The sequence below is a fragment of the Dromaius novaehollandiae genome, chromosome 28 (assembly GCF_036370855.1).
Source record: "Dromaius novaehollandiae isolate bDroNov1 chromosome 28, bDroNov1.hap1, whole genome shotgun sequence".
NCBI lineage: Eukaryota > Metazoa > Chordata > Aves > Casuariiformes > Dromaiidae > Dromaius > Dromaius novaehollandiae.
Window position 1 is genome coordinate 3,946,982 of NC_088125.1, and position 19,823 is coordinate 3,966,804.

The 19,823-nt window shown below is 58.5% G+C and overlaps 2 protein-coding genes across 2 annotated transcripts; both read left to right on the forward strand.

Annotated features, from left to right (window-relative positions):
• The first annotated feature begins 3,488 nt into the window (after positions 1-3,488).
• AQP5 (aquaporin 5) lies at positions 3,489-7,196 on the forward strand. Its single transcript, XM_026113945.2, has 4 exons — positions 3,489-3,948; positions 5,380-5,544; positions 5,751-5,834; positions 6,358-7,196. The coding sequence occupies exons 1-4, from the start codon at positions 3,586-3,588 to the stop codon at positions 6,541-6,543; spliced, it is 798 nt and encodes a 265-aa protein (XP_025969730.2). The 5' UTR covers positions 3,489-3,585; the 3' UTR covers positions 6,544-7,196.
• Positions 7,197-17,073: 9,877 nt separating this feature from the next.
• Positions 17,074-19,712, forward strand: LOC112991456 (glucagon-2-like). Its single transcript, XM_026113937.2, has 4 exons — positions 17,074-17,241; positions 17,752-17,901; positions 18,181-18,238; positions 19,683-19,712. Exons 1-4 carry the CDS (start codon positions 17,141-17,143, stop codon positions 19,710-19,712), a joined length of 339 nt encoding a protein of 112 aa, XP_025969722.1. The 5' UTR covers positions 17,074-17,140.
• Positions 19,713-19,823: the final 111 nt, after the last annotated feature.

Below are 19,823 nucleotides of genomic sequence, written 5' to 3' on the forward strand. Positions count from 1 at the left end.
ACGGAGCACCGGGTGCCTCCCAAGGCAGAGGCTCCCACGGCCGGTCGTCGTCGTCTTTTGGGCTCAAGGGCTTTCGCTCCGAAGGGCTCCATGGGGTGATGGAGCGAGAGCCGCATGCTCGGGGCAGGCAGCCGCAGCCGGGTGCTCAGCACCAGCCAGGGAAGGTGCAGATACCACCAGCAGCATGAGCCCTCGCCTCTAAAGAGAGCGTGTGAGCGAGGATAGCAAAGTCCTCAAAAGCCCTCTCCGAAAAGCCCCGGGATCTTTGCTGCCACAGTCCTGCCTCGATGACTGGAGAAGCGATGAGGATTAGTGCAAAACCGCACCACTTCTTCCTAATGAAGCATTATGTGCCCGCAAACAGCCCTGGGAACTAAACGTCAGACCTCAGGCAGCTGCAGACTGCGGCTCGCGGCGTCAACTGCAAAGGCAAAACCACCACAAAAGTCACAAAAGGTTTGCGGCGAAAGCCGGAGCCGGGTTTGAATGCAGAGCTGCCGTGCGCTACACCTGGGGCTGGTTGGAGGGGAAGGTTTGCCATATTTCACCCTACTTTTAATTCCCAAGATGGGTTTTTTCCCCCCATTAATGCACTGCAGCAAACTCCCAAAGCTGAGCCAGCAAGAAACACCCTTTCTCTTAAAAAACAAACTAACCCCAACTTTCTCCAGCCGCCTAATCCCAGCTAATCATAGATTCCAGCGGAAGGAGTTGCCTCCTGTTACTATTATTATTCCTGTTTGTGTTGCTGTGCCATTTCCGAGGTCCCCGGCGGCGGCGCGGACCCCGGGCGCGGGTCTCGGCGGCGTTGGCCATCGGAGCTCGTCCGCCGCGGTCCGACCCGCCGGGCTGCGAGGGGCGGCACGGGCCGAACCCGCCCGAGACCCGCGCTGCCCGCGGAAACGGCACGTTAACAGCAGCCCCGCACAGGGGCAGAAAACGAAGCCGGCAAACGCGGGACGACAGGGAACGGCACACGTATGCGTTTTAATAACACACACGCCTACCTGGGTGAGGCCGAGCCCGCGCCGAGCGCGCGAGGGCCCTGGGCGAGGAGGAGGAGGAGGCGCAGACCTCCTTCCTCCCGGTCTCGCACCCCGGCGCCGGGGCGAGCGCGGGACGCGGGCGAGCATCGTGCCAGCGAGGCCGGAGGGGAAAAAGCAGAGCACTGTCGTCTCCTTTCCTCCGAAAGCTTGGGGAAGGGGGGGATAAGGCTCGCGTGACCCCACCGCGTAGGCGCCCGTCTGTCAGCAAGGCCCTCCCAAACGTCTTGCCTAATTCAGTTCAGTTTGGCAGATCAAAGACACTTTCCATGCACACAAGTTTGGCGGACGTACAGCTGGGGAGCGGAAAAGGATCCTCCTATTGCCCTCCCCAAAGGCCAGCGCAACGCTATTACACATCAGAGAAGCCACACAGGCATGCCCCAAAGAGGAAAACCTAGGAAACCGCCACGGCAAAACAGCCTTGACGGGGCCTGTCCTTAGAGCAGCAACTTGCTGCTCCCTGCAAGTTTTCCCAAGCGCTTTTGGCTCCCGTTGGTTATTTCCCTGGGTCCAGCGGGAGGATTTGCTCGCGGGGGAGAGCCGGTGCTACGGGGTTGTTAGGTGCCCCGGGATCGTGGGAGAGCGTCCTGCTTTTAAGACCTCGCGGTGGGCTCGGAGGGGCGATAAGGCGGGCAGGCGCGTTGCCGGGGAGCCTTAGGAAAGCGTTTGGAGGAAGGGAATAAGGTGCATTTTCTCCAGCTGAATCCACAGGCAGGGCTGAAGGGAAGTGGCAAGTAATTACTCGGGCTGGAATCTGGCCAGGGTATCTTGAAAAACCAGATTGCAAAACTTTCACCAAAACACGCCAACGGACCAGGTGTTTCTAGGATAACAGATCTAGTTTTTTAACTCTGCAATCTCCCCAGAAGCAGCACGACCGGGAGGATACAACTATTGGGAATGGCGCTGTGACAAATCCGCAGCCCCCGGAGACTCTCTGGATCTGGGTGCTGAACTCTTGGGATCTGGGGGGCGGCTGTAAGAAAAGGGCTCATTTCTTTGGGGCTCCAGAGGCAGAAGTCCCCCCCCCCCCCCGTCTGCTCCCGAGGGAAATCCCTCCTAGCTTTTCACCGCCTTGGCACAGGGTAGGTGCAGGTCTGCCTCTACCCAGCAGAAGGCAGCAATGAATGCGACTCCGTAGCGCTTTTTAAGTTTGAACAAGGATTTAAATGACTTTTACGCCTCTCCTGTGCGCTTCGTCCGCGGAGTGCGACCACTTCCGCAGAGGAGCACGGCAACCCCGGCCCTGCGCTCGCCCGCGTCCAGCTTGGAGAGACGGGAGCACTCGAGAGAGGCAGGACGCCATCGGCCAAGCTGGAGCCCGGCAAGGGGAACAGCGCTGCACCCCAACCATTAAAAAATAATAATAATAATTTTTAAAAAACTGGCGCAAGGCTGCAAGGTCCGTGGGGGGACCGCAAATTTATTGCTAACTGCCACCAGAAGCTTTTTCTGCCCCGAGCAGCCCCCGGCTGCACAGCACTGGGAGTCTCCCCACCCCGCTCTCCGCCAGCCAAGGATTTGCAGCTGGACAGATGTAGGATGGAGGGCAGCACCACCGGGACGCGAAAGGGGACGTGCAAACACGGCCCGCCCCCCTGCAAAGCCGCTGGCTTCACACTGACGTTCCCAAGAGCAAAATCATTGACCTTGTTGAGCGACAGCTCAAAAGGCAAAATGAAAAGAAAAGAGCCCAAAATGACAGGGGAGGGATGTCCCCTCCCTGACCACACGCAGAGAGCTCCCTGCCACCAAGCCACGTGCCGGCAAAACCCACACCCGATGCTTATCGCGCTCTGGAAGGAGCAGCGGAGCAGAAAGGCAACAAAGAGGATCAGAGCCCGGCTCCCTGGCACTCAGCCCTCCTCAGAGGCCGCCTTGGGCAGAGCATCCCCCAAAACCGCCCGGCTCCCGGGGCCACGAGCCCCTTGGGAGCCGCTTGCTTCCCGGAGCTGAGCTGCCTGGGCACCCTGGGACCAGCTTTGCCGTTGCAATACCCCGTTCAAATCAAACGCGCCGGGCCAGATGCAGGAGCCCTGCTGCGGGGCCGCTGCTCGGTGCTGGAAAGGAGACGTTGCAAATAAAGCTACGGTTGCCTCCAAGCTGCAATCACGCTGAGGACGGGCACGGGGACTCAACCTCTGCTAACGAAACCCTCGGCACCCTGCGAGTGGTAGTAAAAGGGAAAGGCAGAGGAGGGAGCCCAGCGTCGTTATGCAACCGCGTTATCTAACGACCACAGAGACACCCAATAGGGGTTCTTTGTTTGCGGAGGGCAGGAGAAAGAAATGCCACCAATATCTGAGTCACTGGTTCACCAAGAGGCTCCAAAGTTATTTTCAGATGGAAACTTTTCCAGTTTCACATGATAATTTGGGAGGCCTGGCTAATTCCTTGGCTCCACCCACCGCTTTGTAACGCAGCTCCCTGCTGCTCTTGCATATATAGATAGGTATGGCCCTACGACTCCTTGCAGACAGAAGAGCCTTGAGACAGAGGAAACCCAGACTTTCTTCTCAGACGCCTTCCTGCTGCCACCATGAAGAAGGAAATATTAACCCTGGCCTTTGCTCGAGCCGTCTTCGTGGAGTTCGTTGCCACGCTCATCTTCGTCTTCATCGGCCTCGGCTCAGCCCTGAAGTGGCCGTCCGCCCTCCCCAGCATCCTGCAGATCTCGCTGGCTTTTGGTCTGGCCATCGGTACGCTGGTGCAGGCGTTCGGCCACATCAGCGGCGCCCATATCAACCCAGCTGTGACCATCGCCTTCTTCGTGGGCAACCAGATCTCCTTCCTCCGGACGCTCTTCTACGTGATAGCCCAGCTGCTGGGGGCCATCGCTGGGGCTGGCATCCTCTACGGCGTAACGCCGGCCAATACCCGCGGCAACCTGGCCATCAATGCGGTAAGTCTTCTCGCCTAGAGATGATTCATCTTGCCGCTCACCTCCAGTTTGGGGGTTTCCTTCCCTTTTGAGCAAGAGCTGGTGCCACCGCCGAGCCAGAGAGCTGAACCTTTAAGCACGGTTGGTCTCGGCACGTTGTCCTGCGGGAAGAGAGGACGGGGAAGCAGACAGGAGCAAACGCCGGCATAGCCAGCAGAATACTGACATGACAGCTTTATTGTGCGGGATAATGAATGGGGTGTTTTTCACCTTTAATAAGTGCTTCCTTTATCCTAAGGGCCTGAGTGAGTCACCCACACCGTTGAGATGTTCTTGACTACAGCCTCTCCGCCTGGAGATTAGCACCGGGGTAGGAGCCGAGCCAGGACGGAGAGGGGGAGGGAGGCAGGGAGCAGAGCCCAGTGAAACCCGTTCAGGGTTTGGAAGCCCGCTGGGACCAGTGAGTTGGAGAAATGGAGGAGGCAAGAGAGAGGCTGTGGAAAGGGGGAGAGGAGCAGAAGAAGGTGAACGAGAGCCTCTGCAGAGCGACGCACAGGAGGGCACGCAGAGCAGGGCACGCAGAGCAGGACGAGAGGCAGGAGACAGCTCTTGGAGGAGGATGGGAGAAAGTGGGGACCCTCTGGGAGCCGCGGGACTGGGCAGCACATGTCAAATCCGTGGGACAGCACTGGGAAACCACCTGAAATGGGAACAGTGGAGCTCCTGCTTCAACCGAGGCTGGGAGGGGACCCCTCTGAGCAGCATGGGCACACTGCAGAGGGCTCGATGGCGAGGATGAGGAGCTGCACCACCTTCATCCTATTCCCAAGTGCTGTGTCCCAAACCAGCTAGCTTCAGCTACAGGGCAGCTACGACGGTTTAGAGCCCTTTGCCCCTTCCATGCCCAACGGGGTCAAGTCTGCTTGACAGTTCCCAGTGCAGAGGCACTGGGACAGCAGTGGCCCATCTGGCACCCAGGACATCTCCTGTCCCCCCACAGCGATAGGACATCTACACCCTTCCCTCCCATGCCCCTCTCCCTAGGAGCCGCCAGCTGCTCCCCGGCCTTTGGGGTAGATGCTCCACAAAGCAGATGGGAGAAGAGTCAGGACTGGGACAATATGATGCTTTGCAACGATCAAAGGAGCAAGAAATGTGGGAAGAAAGGGGCAATAGGTGACCAGGTGGAAAAGCACCGAGTGTTACAGGGACAGATAAGTGGACAGATACGTGGGGTAGCAAGGTAAGGGATGGGCAACCTCTCCCCCTCAGAGGAAGAAGAGATTTGTGGACTCGCACCCCATTGAGCCCAAGCAGTGGCCAGCACAAGTGGTGGAGCTCCTGGTCCAGCTGGGTGGGAAGACTTGGGCCACCCACTGCACGAAGCCAGGGTGACACCGAGCCCCGTAGCCCTGCAGCCACTTAATTATCGCCCCTCTCCACCGTTTGCAGCTCAACAACAACACGACCCCGGGCCAGGCCCTTGTGGTGGAGATCATCCTCACCTTCCAGCTGGCTGTGTGCATCTTCGCGTCCACGGACAACCGCCGGAACGGCAACGTGGGCTCTCCAGCGCTCTCCATCGGCCTCTCCGTCGCTTTAGGCCACTTGGTCGGGGTGAGTGTCTGGGCAGAGGCACCATCTAGGACACGACTTCCCAAATATCCCAGCCCAGCAGTCCCTGGAGGGAGCAGCGAAATGGTGCTGAGGGCAAAGCAGCTTCCAGCCACCACGATCCCAACTTCTGCAAAATCCCTAGAGCAAGCGAACACAATAGGGACCACGATGCACCTTAACTCCCGTCTCCTTTCTGCACCCCACAGATCTACTTCACCGGCTGCTCCATGAACCCAGCCCGGTCCTTCGGTCCCGCGGTCATCGTGAGGAAGTTCAGCACCACGCACTGGGTGAGTGTCAGCCCCGCAGCGAGCTGAGCGGGTGGAGGAGGCTGTCAGCAGGGAAGGAGGGTGCTGGATACTACAGGTGTTTCCGACCTCTGGAAAGGCTAAAAGGGGGTTGGAGGGGGTTGGAGGAGGGAGCAGAGCAGCACTGCGGGAAGGCACCTGCGGTGCAAGAGAGGGGCAAAGGCCAACCAGCTGCGCACTGAGCTTGGGCATCATCTGGGCTCAGTGAAGCATATGGAGAAGCCCAGCTTGGGCTTTCCGTTGGCCCGGTGCTGCCTGCAAACCCAAATCCTGTTTTTCAGCCCAGGCTCGGCACCTCCTTTCCCCGCACACCGCATCCCTGGGGGCTTCTTTGCTTGACTTTTTCGGCAAGCAGAGGCAGAGGGGATTTCGGTCCGTGGGAAAGCTGCATCTCTCACATCTAGGAGATGTTGAGGAGCAAGAGATGCTGGCGTGAGGGACAACTCAGTGCGCCGGCTCCCGAAAACTGTTCTCACCGCTCTCCTCTCCCCGCGTTGCTTTCCAGGTCTTCTGGGCCGGGCCCATCCTCGGGGCTTGCCTGGCTGCGCTGCTCTACTTCTACGTCCTGGTGCCCTACTGCATGAACATGTCTGACAGGATGGCCATCATCAAGGGCACGTACGAGTCGGAGGAGGAGTGGGAAGAGCAGCGGGAGGAAAGGAAGAAGTCCATGGAGCTGACCTCCCCGTAGGAGCTGACGGGAAAGCAGACGATGGGGAGGAAGGCTCGCATACGGGCTCACGTGTGCGCAAACCGAGGCAATGAACAAAGCCAGCAACAGCAGACTCTCAAGCAAAAAAAGTCTAATAACTCAAAGACCACCTGTGACCAAGAACGAACGGAGCATCAGCGTTTGTGTATCTAATCTCCCGACGTGAGCGCGAGCGCTAGAAACCCTCCTAGCTTGTCCGTAGCCCGCGAAGCCCGGCGCAGGAGGCTCAGCCCAGGGCAGCCTTTCCGCCGGGTGTTGGTACCCGCTCAGCCGCATCCCTGCCTTTGACGTGGGAGGCTTGCACGTTTTTCAAAGAGGCCCGAGAGCACGTTTTTCTGGCACATCCAGAATTTCGCCTGTGCGTTTGGTGGCCCAGGAGATGGAAACACCTGGTAGATACTGGGAAAGAAGGAAGACCACTCGGGGCAGGTGGATGCACCAAAATCCCCCGCTTTCTCCCTGCCACAGACCCACGTTGCTCGTAGATGCTTTCCTGCATTAGCTGGTGCTGGTGAGTCCTATTTATTCATGGCTGCCGGAAGAACGTGATTTTTGGATTTTGTGTCGAGATCCTTGTAATATAGTGTATTATTTATTGTGAATAAAGGAAATTAAAAAAAAGTCACAGGAGAAAACCCACTCGGGCATCTGATTTTAGGAGCAAAAGGGGTTAAACCGGATGCAAAGCTCCAAAGAGCAGGTGCTCGGACCCCGAATCGTGTGCCAGCTAATGGCCAGGGCCACGGTGACTGCGGGAAACGAGGCACCGCGGGCTGCCTTCCCTTGAGGGCATCTCCTGAGGCCTGGGGCTGAAGCAGGGGTTGGAGGGAGAGGCGACACCTTTACTTAGACCCACTGATGCTGCTGGGGGAAAAGCAGCCCTGCTTTGAGCTATGTGCCACAGCTGAAGGGAGAGTTGAAACCACAAGCTGCCCCAAATGAGCAGAGGCCAAAAGCAAATTGCTGGTGTTAAGTTTGGTGGCACCAGTCCTGCTGCGGGGACGAGCGGGCAGCTTTGCACGGAGAAGGTGCTAAAGCGGTTAATGCCGAGGGAGAGGAGGAGAGATGATGCTGGTGCTGAGCTGGGGCGAGAGCAGCAGCTCTGGAGGCTTCCCAGCCCCGGGATTTTGCACCAGGGCTTGGGGCTTTTTGGAGCCGGTCGCTGGGGCCGGTTTGCCGGGAGGAGCCTGGAGCAATCCTCCGCGCCAGGCTTCGCCGGCATGACTCGGGCGCGACTTTCTGCCATACCAGTTCTCCCACACGGGCTCCCAGGGTGCCCTCAAAAAGCGATCCGCAATCCTCGCCGGCCCCCTCCGCGGCGGCGGCTGCCAAGCCCACACCTTGGCCCCGACCTCCCGCCGCGGCCCGGCTCTTCCAGTTCTGCCACAAACCTCTGCCAAAGCAGCTCGCGCCCGAGCCGGCTCTCCGGCGCTTGCCGGCCACCGACGCGGCTTCGGCAGGATGCCGGCACGGGAACGGCGGCCGGACGGCGCGGGGATGCCACACACCTACCGCCCCCGCCACCACTGCTGCTGCCCAAATCCGCCGGCACCTCCACCTCCGTCCCTCCTCTTGCCACCCAAAAATGGGTTTTCCATCAAACGGACCCACACGAAGACGTTTTCCTCCAAACCAGCCCGTTCCCGGCCCAGCTGCAGCTCCGTCCTCGTCGTACGGGTCACGCCGCCTTCGCTCGGCGGTGCCGGGGCCTTTGCTGTGTTTTAGTTTGCAAACGGGCCTGTCCCGCTGCGTGAGCCCGGGTGCAAGACCCTCATCCCTCCTCCCAGCCTCCCTTTCCTTCTGCTTCCCCCAGTTCCCAGCGGACAAGCATGGGGGTGGAAAAGCCCTCGGCCAAGGTCAACCCCGCGGCTGGTTTTAACCCGGCACCGTCCCGCCTCTCCCCTCCTCGCAGAGGCAGGGGGATTCGTGGCCCCTCTGTGCCTCAGTTTCCCCTTTTGGACATGAGCTCCGAAGCCCGTTCCTCCCGGGGGGAACGGCCGCACGGTGTGCGCGGCGCGGGAGACGCGCGGGAAGGGACCCCGCGGTCCGGCCCCGGGTGCTAAATCCCCGTGGGAGGGCGGCGGAGGGGGGGCCGGCCCCACCGGCGCGGGGAGAAGAAACCCAGCCCGGGCGTGAGCCGTCCTCCGAGATGAATCACGGATCCTCCGACCGGAGCTGGGCGTCAGCGCCAACGTAATCCAGAGCCCGGATTGCGAACGCGGCGGGCAGAGACGCCGATCCCCCTCCCCGAGCCCCCGGCAGGGCCGGACATGGCTAAACCGCGGGAAAAACCCCGGCTCGAGCCGGGCTGGCTCGGCCGTGGCGACGGCACCGGCACCCAGCGCCTGCCGGCATCCCGGCTCCTGCGCCTCCGCGTGCGCCCGGCCTTCCGGAGCGCCGGGATCGCGTTTGATCCCGGCTCCTGCCCTCGCCCTCCGAGCCCAACACCGGCACCGCCGAGCCCTCGCCGGTCCCGGAGGAGCCCGAGGCAGCGCCGGGAATCCCGGGTCCTTTCTGCCGGGCCGCGTGTGGCAACAGCAGCTCTGAAAACAACTGGAAAAAGCATTTTTTCCAACCCGGAGGCTGGCTTCGTGATAGCTTCCAGACGCACGTGACTGCCGAGCAGCAGGATCCCAAACCCCCGGCAGAAATAGGGATTTTCAGCGAAACGACTTTTCAGCAGACACGGTCAGCGCCGTTACAAGCATCTGAAACCAGATTTACCTTAGTTCCTAATATCGCCCGCTATTAGGCCCACTATAACGCAGTTGCAGACACACCAGGCTCCTTTTCCCAGCTTTTTCCCAGAAACTGGAGTTTCCTTTTCCGGGGTAGTATCGCTGCATACCCCCTACGCTATTGCCTCCCATGTTTATAGCCCTACAACTAAAACAGCTCGGTTAAGGCTCAGCTAAATAGGTGCTTTCTATTAGCAGCTTTTTCCTCCTATTTTTGAGCTACGTCACCGGGCAAAACTGTTTCACCGAAGCACCGTAGCGGCCCATTCACCTCTGTAATGATGGCAATAGAAGTACAAAGGGGGAGAAAAAGTGATGCAGCTACTCCATAAATATACCCACGAGCAATTTCTATGCACTCCGAAAATTATACAGAGTGCGTTTCTCCTTGTTAGACAAGCAAAGCATCCTTTCCCTTAGCCCGTAATTACCACGGGGATTGCAAAATTCCTTTTTTTTTTCTTTCTCTGGCAGAGAGAAAAAGAAAACAGCTATTTTCACATGTCGTAACAGCCCCGAAACCTAATATCTCCCTGCACAGCGGAGTCCTCTCCGCCTATTCAGCGGCGCTCTCCGGGACGGCTCTGTTTGCGCAGCGTTTCGCGCTCCTGCAACACGAGCCGCCGGACCGCGGCCGGGGCCGGGAAGGCACCAGGTGCCTAAAGAGACGCTGGAGCCGGTGACAACATCCAGATTAAACACAGATTTTTTTTTTTGCACTGGGTCACGGGTCCCTTTGCAAGGAGTGGCCCTGGCGCTCCCCGAAACGCTGCCCCTGAGCGAGAAAGGGATAACGCGGCGATTTGGGCGCGCGTCCCTCCGCGCCCGCCGCGAGTCCGGCCCGACTTGGCAGCCTGGAGTGTTTTGCTCAGAGCTGCGGCTTCCGATTTCACGTGCGAAGCAGGCGGCTGGTTTCGCCCGGGCCTGCCCGCGGAAAACAACCTGAAAGCAGCAAAAGCAACCCTGAGAAAACACCCCAAAATAACCAGATACACAAAAAAATACCCACAAGATGGGAAACTCCGCCAAGTGGTGCCGGGAAGCCTGCGAACGGCACCGGGGCAGCAAACCTCTCCGTCAAGGAGGGTTCCCACCTCTCTGCTGCGGAGACACCAGTGTCCAGGGACCGTTTGCAGGAGCCCTGCAAGCTGCAAAGAGAAAAACACCAAAAATAAGCAAAAAAAAGGGGGGGGAGGAGAAAAAGATGACCAACAGACTTCACCTCTCTGCAGGTGGGAAGGCAGCGGTGCCAGCATCACCCCCAGCACATCGGCGGCCACAGGAGCCCGGCAGCCCCCCTTCCCTTCCCTTCCCTTCCCTTCCCTTCCCTTCCCTTCCCTTCCCGTTGTCCCTGTGCCTCGGCCCGGCTCTGCCTCAGGAGCAGATTTGTATTTTGGGCACCGGCGCAGTTAGTCGCCCTGCCGAGGCCGCGGGAAACCGGCCCTCGCTCTGCTTTAGCCCGGGGTAGAGCATCGCTAAAGCACATCGAAAAGCTGGGAACCCACGGGCAGGATGCGGGAGGTGCCGCACGGCAACGCGGGATACTGGGAGAGAGGGAGTCTGCCCCAAAAACATGCAATTACAGAGGAGAAGGGAAGGGTCCGCCCCAAAAACATGCAATTACAGAGGAGAAGGGAAGGTGACGTCAGGAGACCGGCTGCACGGGAAAGGCCGGGATAACTCCGTGCGGTGCCTCGGTTGCCAGCTCGGCGCCCTCCTGCATCCCCCAAAAGCCTCTCTGAAGGCCGGGGGTGTGAGAAGGACCAAATTTGGGGACCAAAAGGGGACGGTGCCAAGCGGATGCTCCGGAGCGGCATTGGCAGCGTGGGAAAGCCGGAGTCCGGGGAGGCTGGGGCTTCTCCTGCTGTGTTCTGCTGGGACATGCCGCCTGGAAAACCCTCCTGGAAACAGGATTTTGGGGGAAAAACCCCTCGTGCTCCCACCCAGCCTGCCCCGAAGCAGCTCCGCGGTGCCCCGTGCAGAGCCAGCTTTCCCGGCCGGGCAGCGGGTGCCAAGTTTCGCCCTCGGCTCTCCAGGATACGGCCCCGGCGCTGCCCGTTTGTTCCTAATCTCCCGCTGGCAAAGGAGCCAAGTCCGACGTGGCCGGGCATAATGGGTGCTTGTGCCGCGGGGCGGCAGCATCAAGGCAAGGCGAGCCGTAAAAGAAAGGGAGGGAAAACACCAAAGAGCAGCCGGCAGCAGCAAGGTCGGCCTGACAAAGGCGCATTGTCGGGAAAGGTCAGCCCCGGAGCCGGGAAGGTTTCCCGGGAGCGGGAAGGTTTCCCCGGAGCGGCGCGAGAGCAAGGAGGCTGCAAGGGCTTCGGGGTTAAACCCAGCCCGCTTAACCCGCAGCCCTCGGGAGGCCTCCGAGTTGTCCGAGCGCTAATCCCAAGCGGAGAAGCACACCTGGGATTTGGGTCGGTTTATTCCGATTTGCACAGTGCCCCCAGGCAGGGACGAGGCCTCCAGGACCCTTCCGGCACCCGGCAGCCAGGAGACGGGGCTGGGAACGGGCTCGGCTCAGCCACAAGCCAGCAAAGAAGCACCGATAAATAAAATAAAGCTGCTGGCAAGTGTCCTCCAGGATACGAGCCCTTCTCCGCTGCCTCGACATTAATCCTACTTGGCAAGACAGCAGCAGCGCTTTTGCCCACGAGCAAGGTGCAGCTGCAGGTTCATATAATGCCCTCTTGTGCAGCTGGGGAAAAAAATAAATAAATTGGACAAGAACAAACTGTCAAAAAACGTCCTACGGAATTTGCCTTAAAAAAAAAAAAAGCCACAAATAAAGAAAAGCTCTTCCCCTTCACCCTCCTTGGACCAGTTCCTGCAACCGCTTAAGGCGGGGGGGATTTTTTTCCCCGTTCCCGTATTTCTTTGGCGACGAAAGGGCCCTTTCCCCGCCGGAGCTGGAGAAAACGAGCCCTTCCTCCACTATTTTAGCAGCCCTTGTTTTCAATCGATTTATCAAAATAAGCGGCCGCTCGCTGAGCTGAGCGCGATAGCCTTGGCTGCAGTCAGCACCCATCGGGAGGGGAAATAAATATAAACGCTATCAGCGTCTTTTGTTCCAGGCAGATAAGGAAACATTTGCTGGGTGTTTCAAAAAGAAATCCCTTAATTCATAATCAGCGGGTAAAGCCCTCTTTTTAAGCGAAAGGGGTAAATATGCACAAGGGACATCAGGAGCCCTGCTGTTAAAGGCGGTTTTGGCCCGGATTTCGCCACATCACCCGCGTCATGCTTTTCCCTGGGATTTGGAGCCGATAAACCACGGCAGGGAGCTGCCGGGGCCTCGCCGACCCGCTCGGGGCTGCAGCTCGCTGCCGCCCGCTCTCCCGCCGGTCCCCAAACGCCCGTTTTTAGGTGGGAAAAGCCGCACGGCCGAAGCACGCGGCTCCGCTCCCGGGGCCGGGGGAAAGCTCTCCGCAGCCGTCCCCGGCGGAGCGAACGCGGCTTCTCCGGCTAAACAAGCAAGTGAATCCCCGGGCGCAATTTGTCATCTAATTGCGCCAGCACACCCAGAATTAATTGCTGCATTTGCATGTGAAGACGTTCTGATTTATGGCGAGAGCAGGTTTCATCAGCCGGTTACCAAAGCGCGATGCCCAACCAAAGGCATCGCGCAGGGCCGGGAAAGGGCTCAGCAATTAGTTGCAAAGCCCAGAGGACGGGGGGGGGGGGATCCCATCGTGCACCCGCTGGCTCAGGGCCCTGGGAAACGCGGGGGGGGGGGGGGGGAAACACAGCCCCCCTCCGCCGCAGCCCCTGCTCCCGCTGGAGGAGCCCACCGCCGACTTCTAGCCGCTGCGCACAAGGGCATCAGGTCTCGTTAGGTTATGTAAGTGCTTGATAGCATTAGGGGCAGCGGAAAGGGAAAAAAGAAAGCAGATAAAAAAGCAGCCTGGCAAAGCTTTCCAAACCTCAAAGGCAGAGAGGGCGTTTAAAGGCAGGAAAACATTAACTACCCTCTGCTTTTTTTCTCAGAGAAAGCAGCAGACTCCCAAAAAACCAACAAACCCACACCACTAGATCGGGATTTGAGCAGACCGCAAGCGTCGAGCTGGCGAAGGGGGAACCAAACCTTTCTCCAGGCTCGGCCGTCTCACCGAGCAGCCCAGGCTGGTTGCGGGGACTGGAGCCAAATGAGGCCAAACGCATTAATTGTGCAAGGAATGAGGGGTTTCACCCGGTGCACCGTGCCGGCGGGTCTCCGCTGGGGAGCCGGGAGCGGGGGTCTCGCGCGGTGGTACCACCACACCTGGATGCCCATCACGTTTTCGTGCTCCGAGCATGAGATGCCCTCGCTGGACCTGGGTGGTTTTGGCCTGCAGCTCCCCAATAACTCACGCGTGCACCAGCCTGATGGGCCGGCGCGGATGCAGCCTGGTTTCCCGTCCTCCCAGCCGCTACTAGACCAGTTCTCCCCTTCTCCAGGCTTGTGCTTAAGTTTCCCACTTGGCACCTCGTGGCTTTTCTTCTCGCAGGGACGGGCGAGCGACGGGAACTGGGTGCGGGAGGGATCTCACCCCGTTTCCCTCAGCTCCATCCATGCTGGTGGGAGAAAAGCAGTGAAGTTCATGAAAAATGGAGATGCACAGCGCAGGAGTTACAGACCGAGTTTGATTTGGGGTTGGGTTACGTGGCGTTGACCCCTGTTCCTAAGGACCTACGGGGCCAAACCAGCTAGTCATGGCCTGATGTGTCATTCGGTCCCACCTCCACTTCCCACCACGCTCTTCCTCCCCGGCAGCGAAGGTCAAACAAGGGCACGAGGCAGGAGGCTGCGACCCGCTCGGCTCTGCAGCGTCAAAGGCAGAGCTGAGTTTCTGCCCAAAAAACGTGCACGGAGTGGAAAAGAGGCAGGAAAACAAACCACGTTGCTCTGAGCTGCCAGAACACCCCCCTCTGATGTCCCCCCATTGCAGCTTCCCCTTGCAGGGCAGCGCGGATCAGCTTTTTCTTAATGGCTTTCCTTTGGCTTTTAAAGAACACGGGTAAAGGAAAACACGGGAAAAAGGCCAAAAGCAGCTGAAACTGAAACTGTGCACTCAGCGTCACCCCAGATGAGATGTTTCAGGTCCAACCGCCGACCCGAGAAGGTCTTTTCTTGCCCAGTTACGCCTCAGCTCTAGCCGCTGTCGGAGGCAGAGGTATAACGCTGCCTCGAAGTGCAGCTTCCAAACCACGGGGCCAGGGGGGGGCCTTTGGGCTGTGGGTTTTTCCCCCCAGTGCTCTCTCTGGCACTGATCTGGACCCAAAATGCATCCTGCAGACCACTCCAGCCCCTCTGGCAGGAAACTCCTTGGGGAGGATCCAAGGGGTGCACTCGAAGCCTCTATTGCTTCGTATTTGCAGGAAATCCAGCCAAAATTAAGTGCCGCTCAGCTTCACATCGGCTGGTAGCTGCGTCTAAGGTGCCTTTGCGGTTCCCCCGAGCCTGCAGGCATCGCGCATGGAGAAGTCGAGGTGCACCAGCCCCGCCGACCTCCCTCCGGGCAGGGAAGTGGAGACCAGAAGCAGGAGGTGGCTGCTGACAGCACAAGGGTTGGCAGGTCTATGCCGTGTTTCAAGCACAGACTTAAGCCTAAGCTCTGTTTCCAGCCTGATTTGGGGCAGGTGCTCGGTGGTGGGATCAGGAAAGATCCGCTGGGACGGATGGGCTAAGCAGGAGGTTGAGTATCTCAGGCTTCTCCAAAGATGCACCAGGAGCCGGGGAAAAGCAGGGCTTTGAACCCAAAACCGGCTCAGCCAGGCCAGCGGCATCTCTGTGCAGCCCCCCAGCCCGGGGCTCTCCGTCCCCGAGGGCCGAGCGGGACGGACAGGGAAGCCCAGACCCTGCCCGCGTCCCCAGGCGGATGCAACGCGGAGGAGGCAGAGGAGGGTGAGGCAGACGAAGGCCAGGCAGACGAAGGCTGCCACCTGCTGCTCAGAAAAACCCCAAAATGGGACAAAACCCAGCTCCGCGCCAGCCCAGCTGCCCCGCGCCAGATTCCTTCTTCCCGAGCTCCCCACGGAGAGCTCAGCGTTGCTAATTTGGCAGCGTTAATCAACAGCCCGTCCCAGTGACGGCTGGGAGACCGGCCGGGGTCTGGCCCTCTCCACCCCAGGCTGAGCCAATTAATCCCGCGTCTGCCTGCCCCGGAGCCAGCCTTCCTCGTAAGGCCACTTTTGGCCCTAATTAAGGCTCTTCTAGACTCGCGTCCCCTGAGCACTAGTCATATTGTGACAGGGACAATAATTACCGAAATCTCTTTGGTAGAACAGCAATAATTACCCAAAAGGTCCCATACGAGAAGACGGTAAGCGGCAGCGAGCTGGAGCCCCGTGTCCTGTCCGGCACCAGCATCCCCCGGAGCCCCGGAAGGCTCCGCTCCTTTCTAGAGCCGGCAGCGCCGATGCAGCGAGGGCGGCCGTGGTCCCGGCCGGCTGCGGCTTGGGTTTCTCCATCCCTTGAGCACGAGCTTGGGAAAAGGGCACATTTATCCCCCCCCAAACAGTGAACTGCAGAGATTTCCTGAGCCGAGAGCTCCCCAGCCCCACGGTCCCGCGGATGCTGCCCCTGGATTCGGGGCCACTCCGCACATCCCACGTGGCAGAAACCCAGTCGAGACCCACGGCCGGGAGCCCCGTTACCCCCAAAGCAAAGAAGCGCTAACGAACACCCCCGCTTCGGATCCAGCCCTCTATTTTGAGGGACAAAACTGGGCTCTGCCCAGCGACGCTTGCCCGGCTGGTGATATATAACCCACAACTTCACAAATCCCTGATACTGCAGCAAGCGACAGCGGGTGCTTTTGCACCCAAATGCTTCTATTTTCATCTTGATTCTTGCTTTTCTCTTCCCCACTCAAACCAAAGGTGTTTGGAAGAGCAGCCCCAAAGGCCCAGAGATCACTTCTCCACGGGAGATGCACTGTGGCAACAAGGTGCCAGCTCACCTGGAAGGCAAAAGCCGACAGGTCACTTCTTTGGTCCCAGCAAGGGGAAAAAAAGATGAGAGAAACAGCAACAACAACAACAACAAAAAAACCCTCGCTGAAGGCATAAGCTGAAAAATATGGCAACAACTATATTTTTTGCAACAGCCCCACTTAAAAAAGCCCTGTAATGATTCATAATGACCCATCCGACTAAAAACGGGAGTGCAGATGACCTACCTGTCATCTTTGAGCATCCTGCTAACAAGCTTAAAAGCACGGCTAAGGAGTTGGGTTTAGCCACAACCGACTCGAAGGAGGAAAATAGGATTTTGCTTTTAGGAGCGCGGCTGTCTTCGCAGAAGGTAAGCGTCTCTCCCTCCCCGCTTTACTGCCGATCTATGGGGCTCTGCAGAAATTAAAGCAAAAAGTAATGGAAATGCCTTATGAGAAGCGAGCAAAAGTCTTATTTTCAGGAAAAGTCAGGGGGGAGGGTTGAATTATCGCTTGGATTTTCAGCTTGCTTGCCCAGGCTGAGCCGCTTGGTTCGGTAGCATCTTATTTGGGAGCGTTTGACCCCAGAAATGCTAAGGCAGCCAGCAAGGATGAGAAATGCAAACCCATAATTAATTGACTCTTCCGAACGCTGGTTTTCTGGGAAGCTATTAGTTGGGAAAGTTCGCAGATACTGTGGTGATAAAAGAGAGAGAGGGAAATATTGCTCCTAGATGATGAAGTCCAACGCTGTGAATCCCATCTTTGCACGGCACAAACGCTCGCTCGGGGCTGCATGTCCTTAACTGAGCAATATTTGCACGAGCCCATAGAGCACCGAGCCCTGGGGTGCGATTTTCACGTGCTCTCGTCAAAACGGGGACCCGCGACCCCCCTCTCCGTCTCCGCTTCCGCAGCGCCCAGATGCGAGTCATCGGGTGGCTGCAGCTCTCCGGGCTGGTGCTGGCGGTGCTGCTCCCCGCCGGCTGCCGCATGGGCCCCGAGGACCTGCCCGACGACTCCAGGTACGGGGCGGCCTCGCTGTTAAAATGCTTGATTTGGGGGGTTTTGCGTTCTCCCTGAGCCCGGGACCCCGTCGCCCTGGGATTTTGCAGCAGCCGAAGCCTTAGCAAGGGGGTCGCAGGCTCTGGGCAATGCTGGCTTGGGGGGGAGGAAATAAATGCATCCGTGCTGGAGCATTTCGCTCCGGGAGATGCTGCCGTCTCGAGCGCGAAAGCAAAGGGGAACTAGGCAGGGGGAAAGCAGGAGCTGGCCTAAAAGCGGGAAAACTGCTAACAAAACGCAAGAAAAAGCCACGGGAGCTCGAAGGCAGCAGGAGCCAGAGCGAGCCGCGCAGGGCAGCAACGCTGCACAAATCCGACCCAAAGCCTGATCCCGGCGTCCTCCCCGGCCGGGCCGGGCAGACCCGGAGCCCGGGTGTTAGAGATGCTATTTTGGGTTTTGCTCCGTGGCGCGTTCTCCTTTCGGGAAAGCGCCGGTTTAACGCACCTGAGCCCCTTCTCCCCGCGGGGCAGGCGGCAGCTCGAGGCGCCCCGCGCCCGGGGCTTCGCGGCGGCTCTCAAGCGGCACTCGGAGGGCACCTTCACCAGCGACTTCACCCACTACCTGGACCGGCTGAAGGCCAAGGACTTCGTGCACTGGCTCATCAACACCAAGCGCTACAGGTAGAGCGGCGAGCGGAGGGGCCGGGGACGAGCTCCCGCTGCACACTCGCATTTTCTGGGGGAAAAAAAGCCAATTTTGAGCGTGCCGGCAGCCGGCTCCGGTCGAAACCCTCCTCGCCGGGGCAGGGCCAGCGGGAGAGGCAGGATGCCGATCGTCGCTTCTCCCGCTCCTAAACCTGCGATTAGGGCGGAGGGTGCGTTAGCCCAAGGTTTGCACAGGCAGCTCGAGCCCTGGGGTGGTTTTTTCCCTATTTTCTTTTTTTCCCCTCTTTTCTGCAGCTCCACGAAGAGGGACTTGCAGGAAGACCCCCGCGGCCTCCCCTTCCCCGCCGGCCGGGTGAGTCGGACGCGACCGGTGCCTGCAGCAAACGCTCGCCCTGGCGCCGTAATTAGAACCAAATAAGCACTTAATTTTAAAATATATATTAACAAATCACTTGCCTTTAGCACAAGGGCAGCCCTTCAAGGGGCGCTTGGGGGGAACCATCGACTCCATGAAGCTCCGTTTGGTTTTTAGGTATAATTAAGCATCGATTCGAGACCTCGGCTTTGCAGCACCCTTGGACCTCACCAGCCCCGAGTCGCTCCACCGGCGGGATTTATCCCCAAAACGCCACCACGTTAACCAGCTCGCAGCTCCCAAACCACCTTCTCCGCAAAACCGTTGCCCGCTGACGTCGGAGACCAGATTTTCCCCCGAACCTGCACTTCTCTGCCCGTGTTTTGGCTGTAACCCCAGGCTCCAGTTTGTGCATTTTCCCCCCAAATTGTAGTAAACCTTGCTGAACACGGCAGCTCTTTTCTGACCTCTGACCCCCCACACACACACCTTTTATTTACAACATGAAGCGTTTCCAAACTAGATCATCTCTTACCACAAAATAAATGTATTTCAGTATCTCCAAAGCAAAAATTGTTTCTCTATTTCTACATGCAGCACGCCAGGATGAAAAAGAGACTTTGGGGGAATAAAAAAGTGTCAGCACCTTGTTTGTTACATTTTTACATTTCTCCCCTTCTTTATTCAGGGATTCCCACGCACTTCAGTTTGGGAAGCTTTTTCAACAGGGCTTGGGAAGTTTCTGCTTCCCAGCCCCGTCCCTCTGCTCCTTGGTCCCAGGCTTTCACCATCCACAGCCTCGATCACCCCAGCAACCCTCTTTTTCCAAAGATTTTTTTTTTTCCCCCAAAAATCATCCTCCCAAAAATCTCTTCCCAGCCCAGTTCCCAGGGCACAAACCCCTCGAGTGCACCCATGCTGGAAGAAAGCACCCCAGCACCTCTGACATCCCTTGAAAACCCCAGCTAGGGTCCTAAAAAATAAATAAATAAGATAAAAAATCAGTTAGGGACCCAATTGTTCCTTTTTACAGGCAGGACAGCAATAGGAGAGGCATCGCATCCGCTGAGCCCGTCGCGCACGTTGCAGGTCACCAGCCCAACGCTGGAATTAAAACATTTCCCAGATCGGGGCTCTCCTCCGCCCCGCGCTTTTCTCCGCGGGAAGGGAGCGCATCCCTCCCCGACGGCACCAGGGGACCCAGCAAGGGCCCAAAGCGGCACTCGCAGCCCCCCTGGGCAGGAAGACCAGGCTCTGAGCCCAAAGGCGCGGGAAGCTCCTGAATCCAGGCTGCAGCCGGCGGAGGGAGAGGGCTTCCCGCGCCGGCAGGGAGGCCAGCACCGCTCCGGCACCACTCCGGGCAGCGAGGATGATGATGGCACCGACTCCCTGTGCCAATGTAAAACCAGCATTTCCCGTCTTCCCCTTTTCCATCTTCCAGAGCTTCCGCCACCTCCTCTCTCTCCGATAGCACAAACTGCAGCCAGTTTGCACAACTCCCCTGGTAAAAGCCCTCTGATTTTCGCCTTGCACCACCAGTGCCCTTTTTGGAGCATTATTTTTTTTTCTGCCCATTTGCAAG

Excerpts from the sequence above, each read along its gene's own strand:
- AQP5 (XM_026113945.2), top strand. The coding sequence starts at position 3,586 with ATGAAGAAGGAAATATTAACCCTGGCCTTTGCTCGAGCCGTCTTCGTG. Across the intron at positions 3,949-5,379 it reads GCAACCTGGCCATCAATGCG|CTCAACAACAACACGACCCC; the intron begins GTAAGTCTTCTC and ends CACCGTTTGCAG. Across the intron at positions 5,835-6,357 it reads AGTTCAGCACCACGCACTGG|GTCTTCTGGGCCGGGCCCAT; the intron begins GTGAGTGTCAGC and ends GTTGCTTTCCAG.
- LOC112991456 (XM_026113937.2), top strand. The coding sequence starts at position 17,141 with ATGCGAGTCATCGGGTGGCTGCAGCTCTCCGGGCTGGTGCTGGCGGTG. Across the intron at positions 17,902-18,180 it reads ATCAACACCAAGCGCTACAG|CTCCACGAAGAGGGACTTGC; the intron begins GTAGAGCGGCGA and ends TCTTTTCTGCAG. Across the intron at positions 18,239-19,682 it reads TCCCCTTCCCCGCCGGCCGG|AGCTTCCGCCACCTCCTCTC; the intron begins GTGAGTCGGACG and ends TCCATCTTCCAG.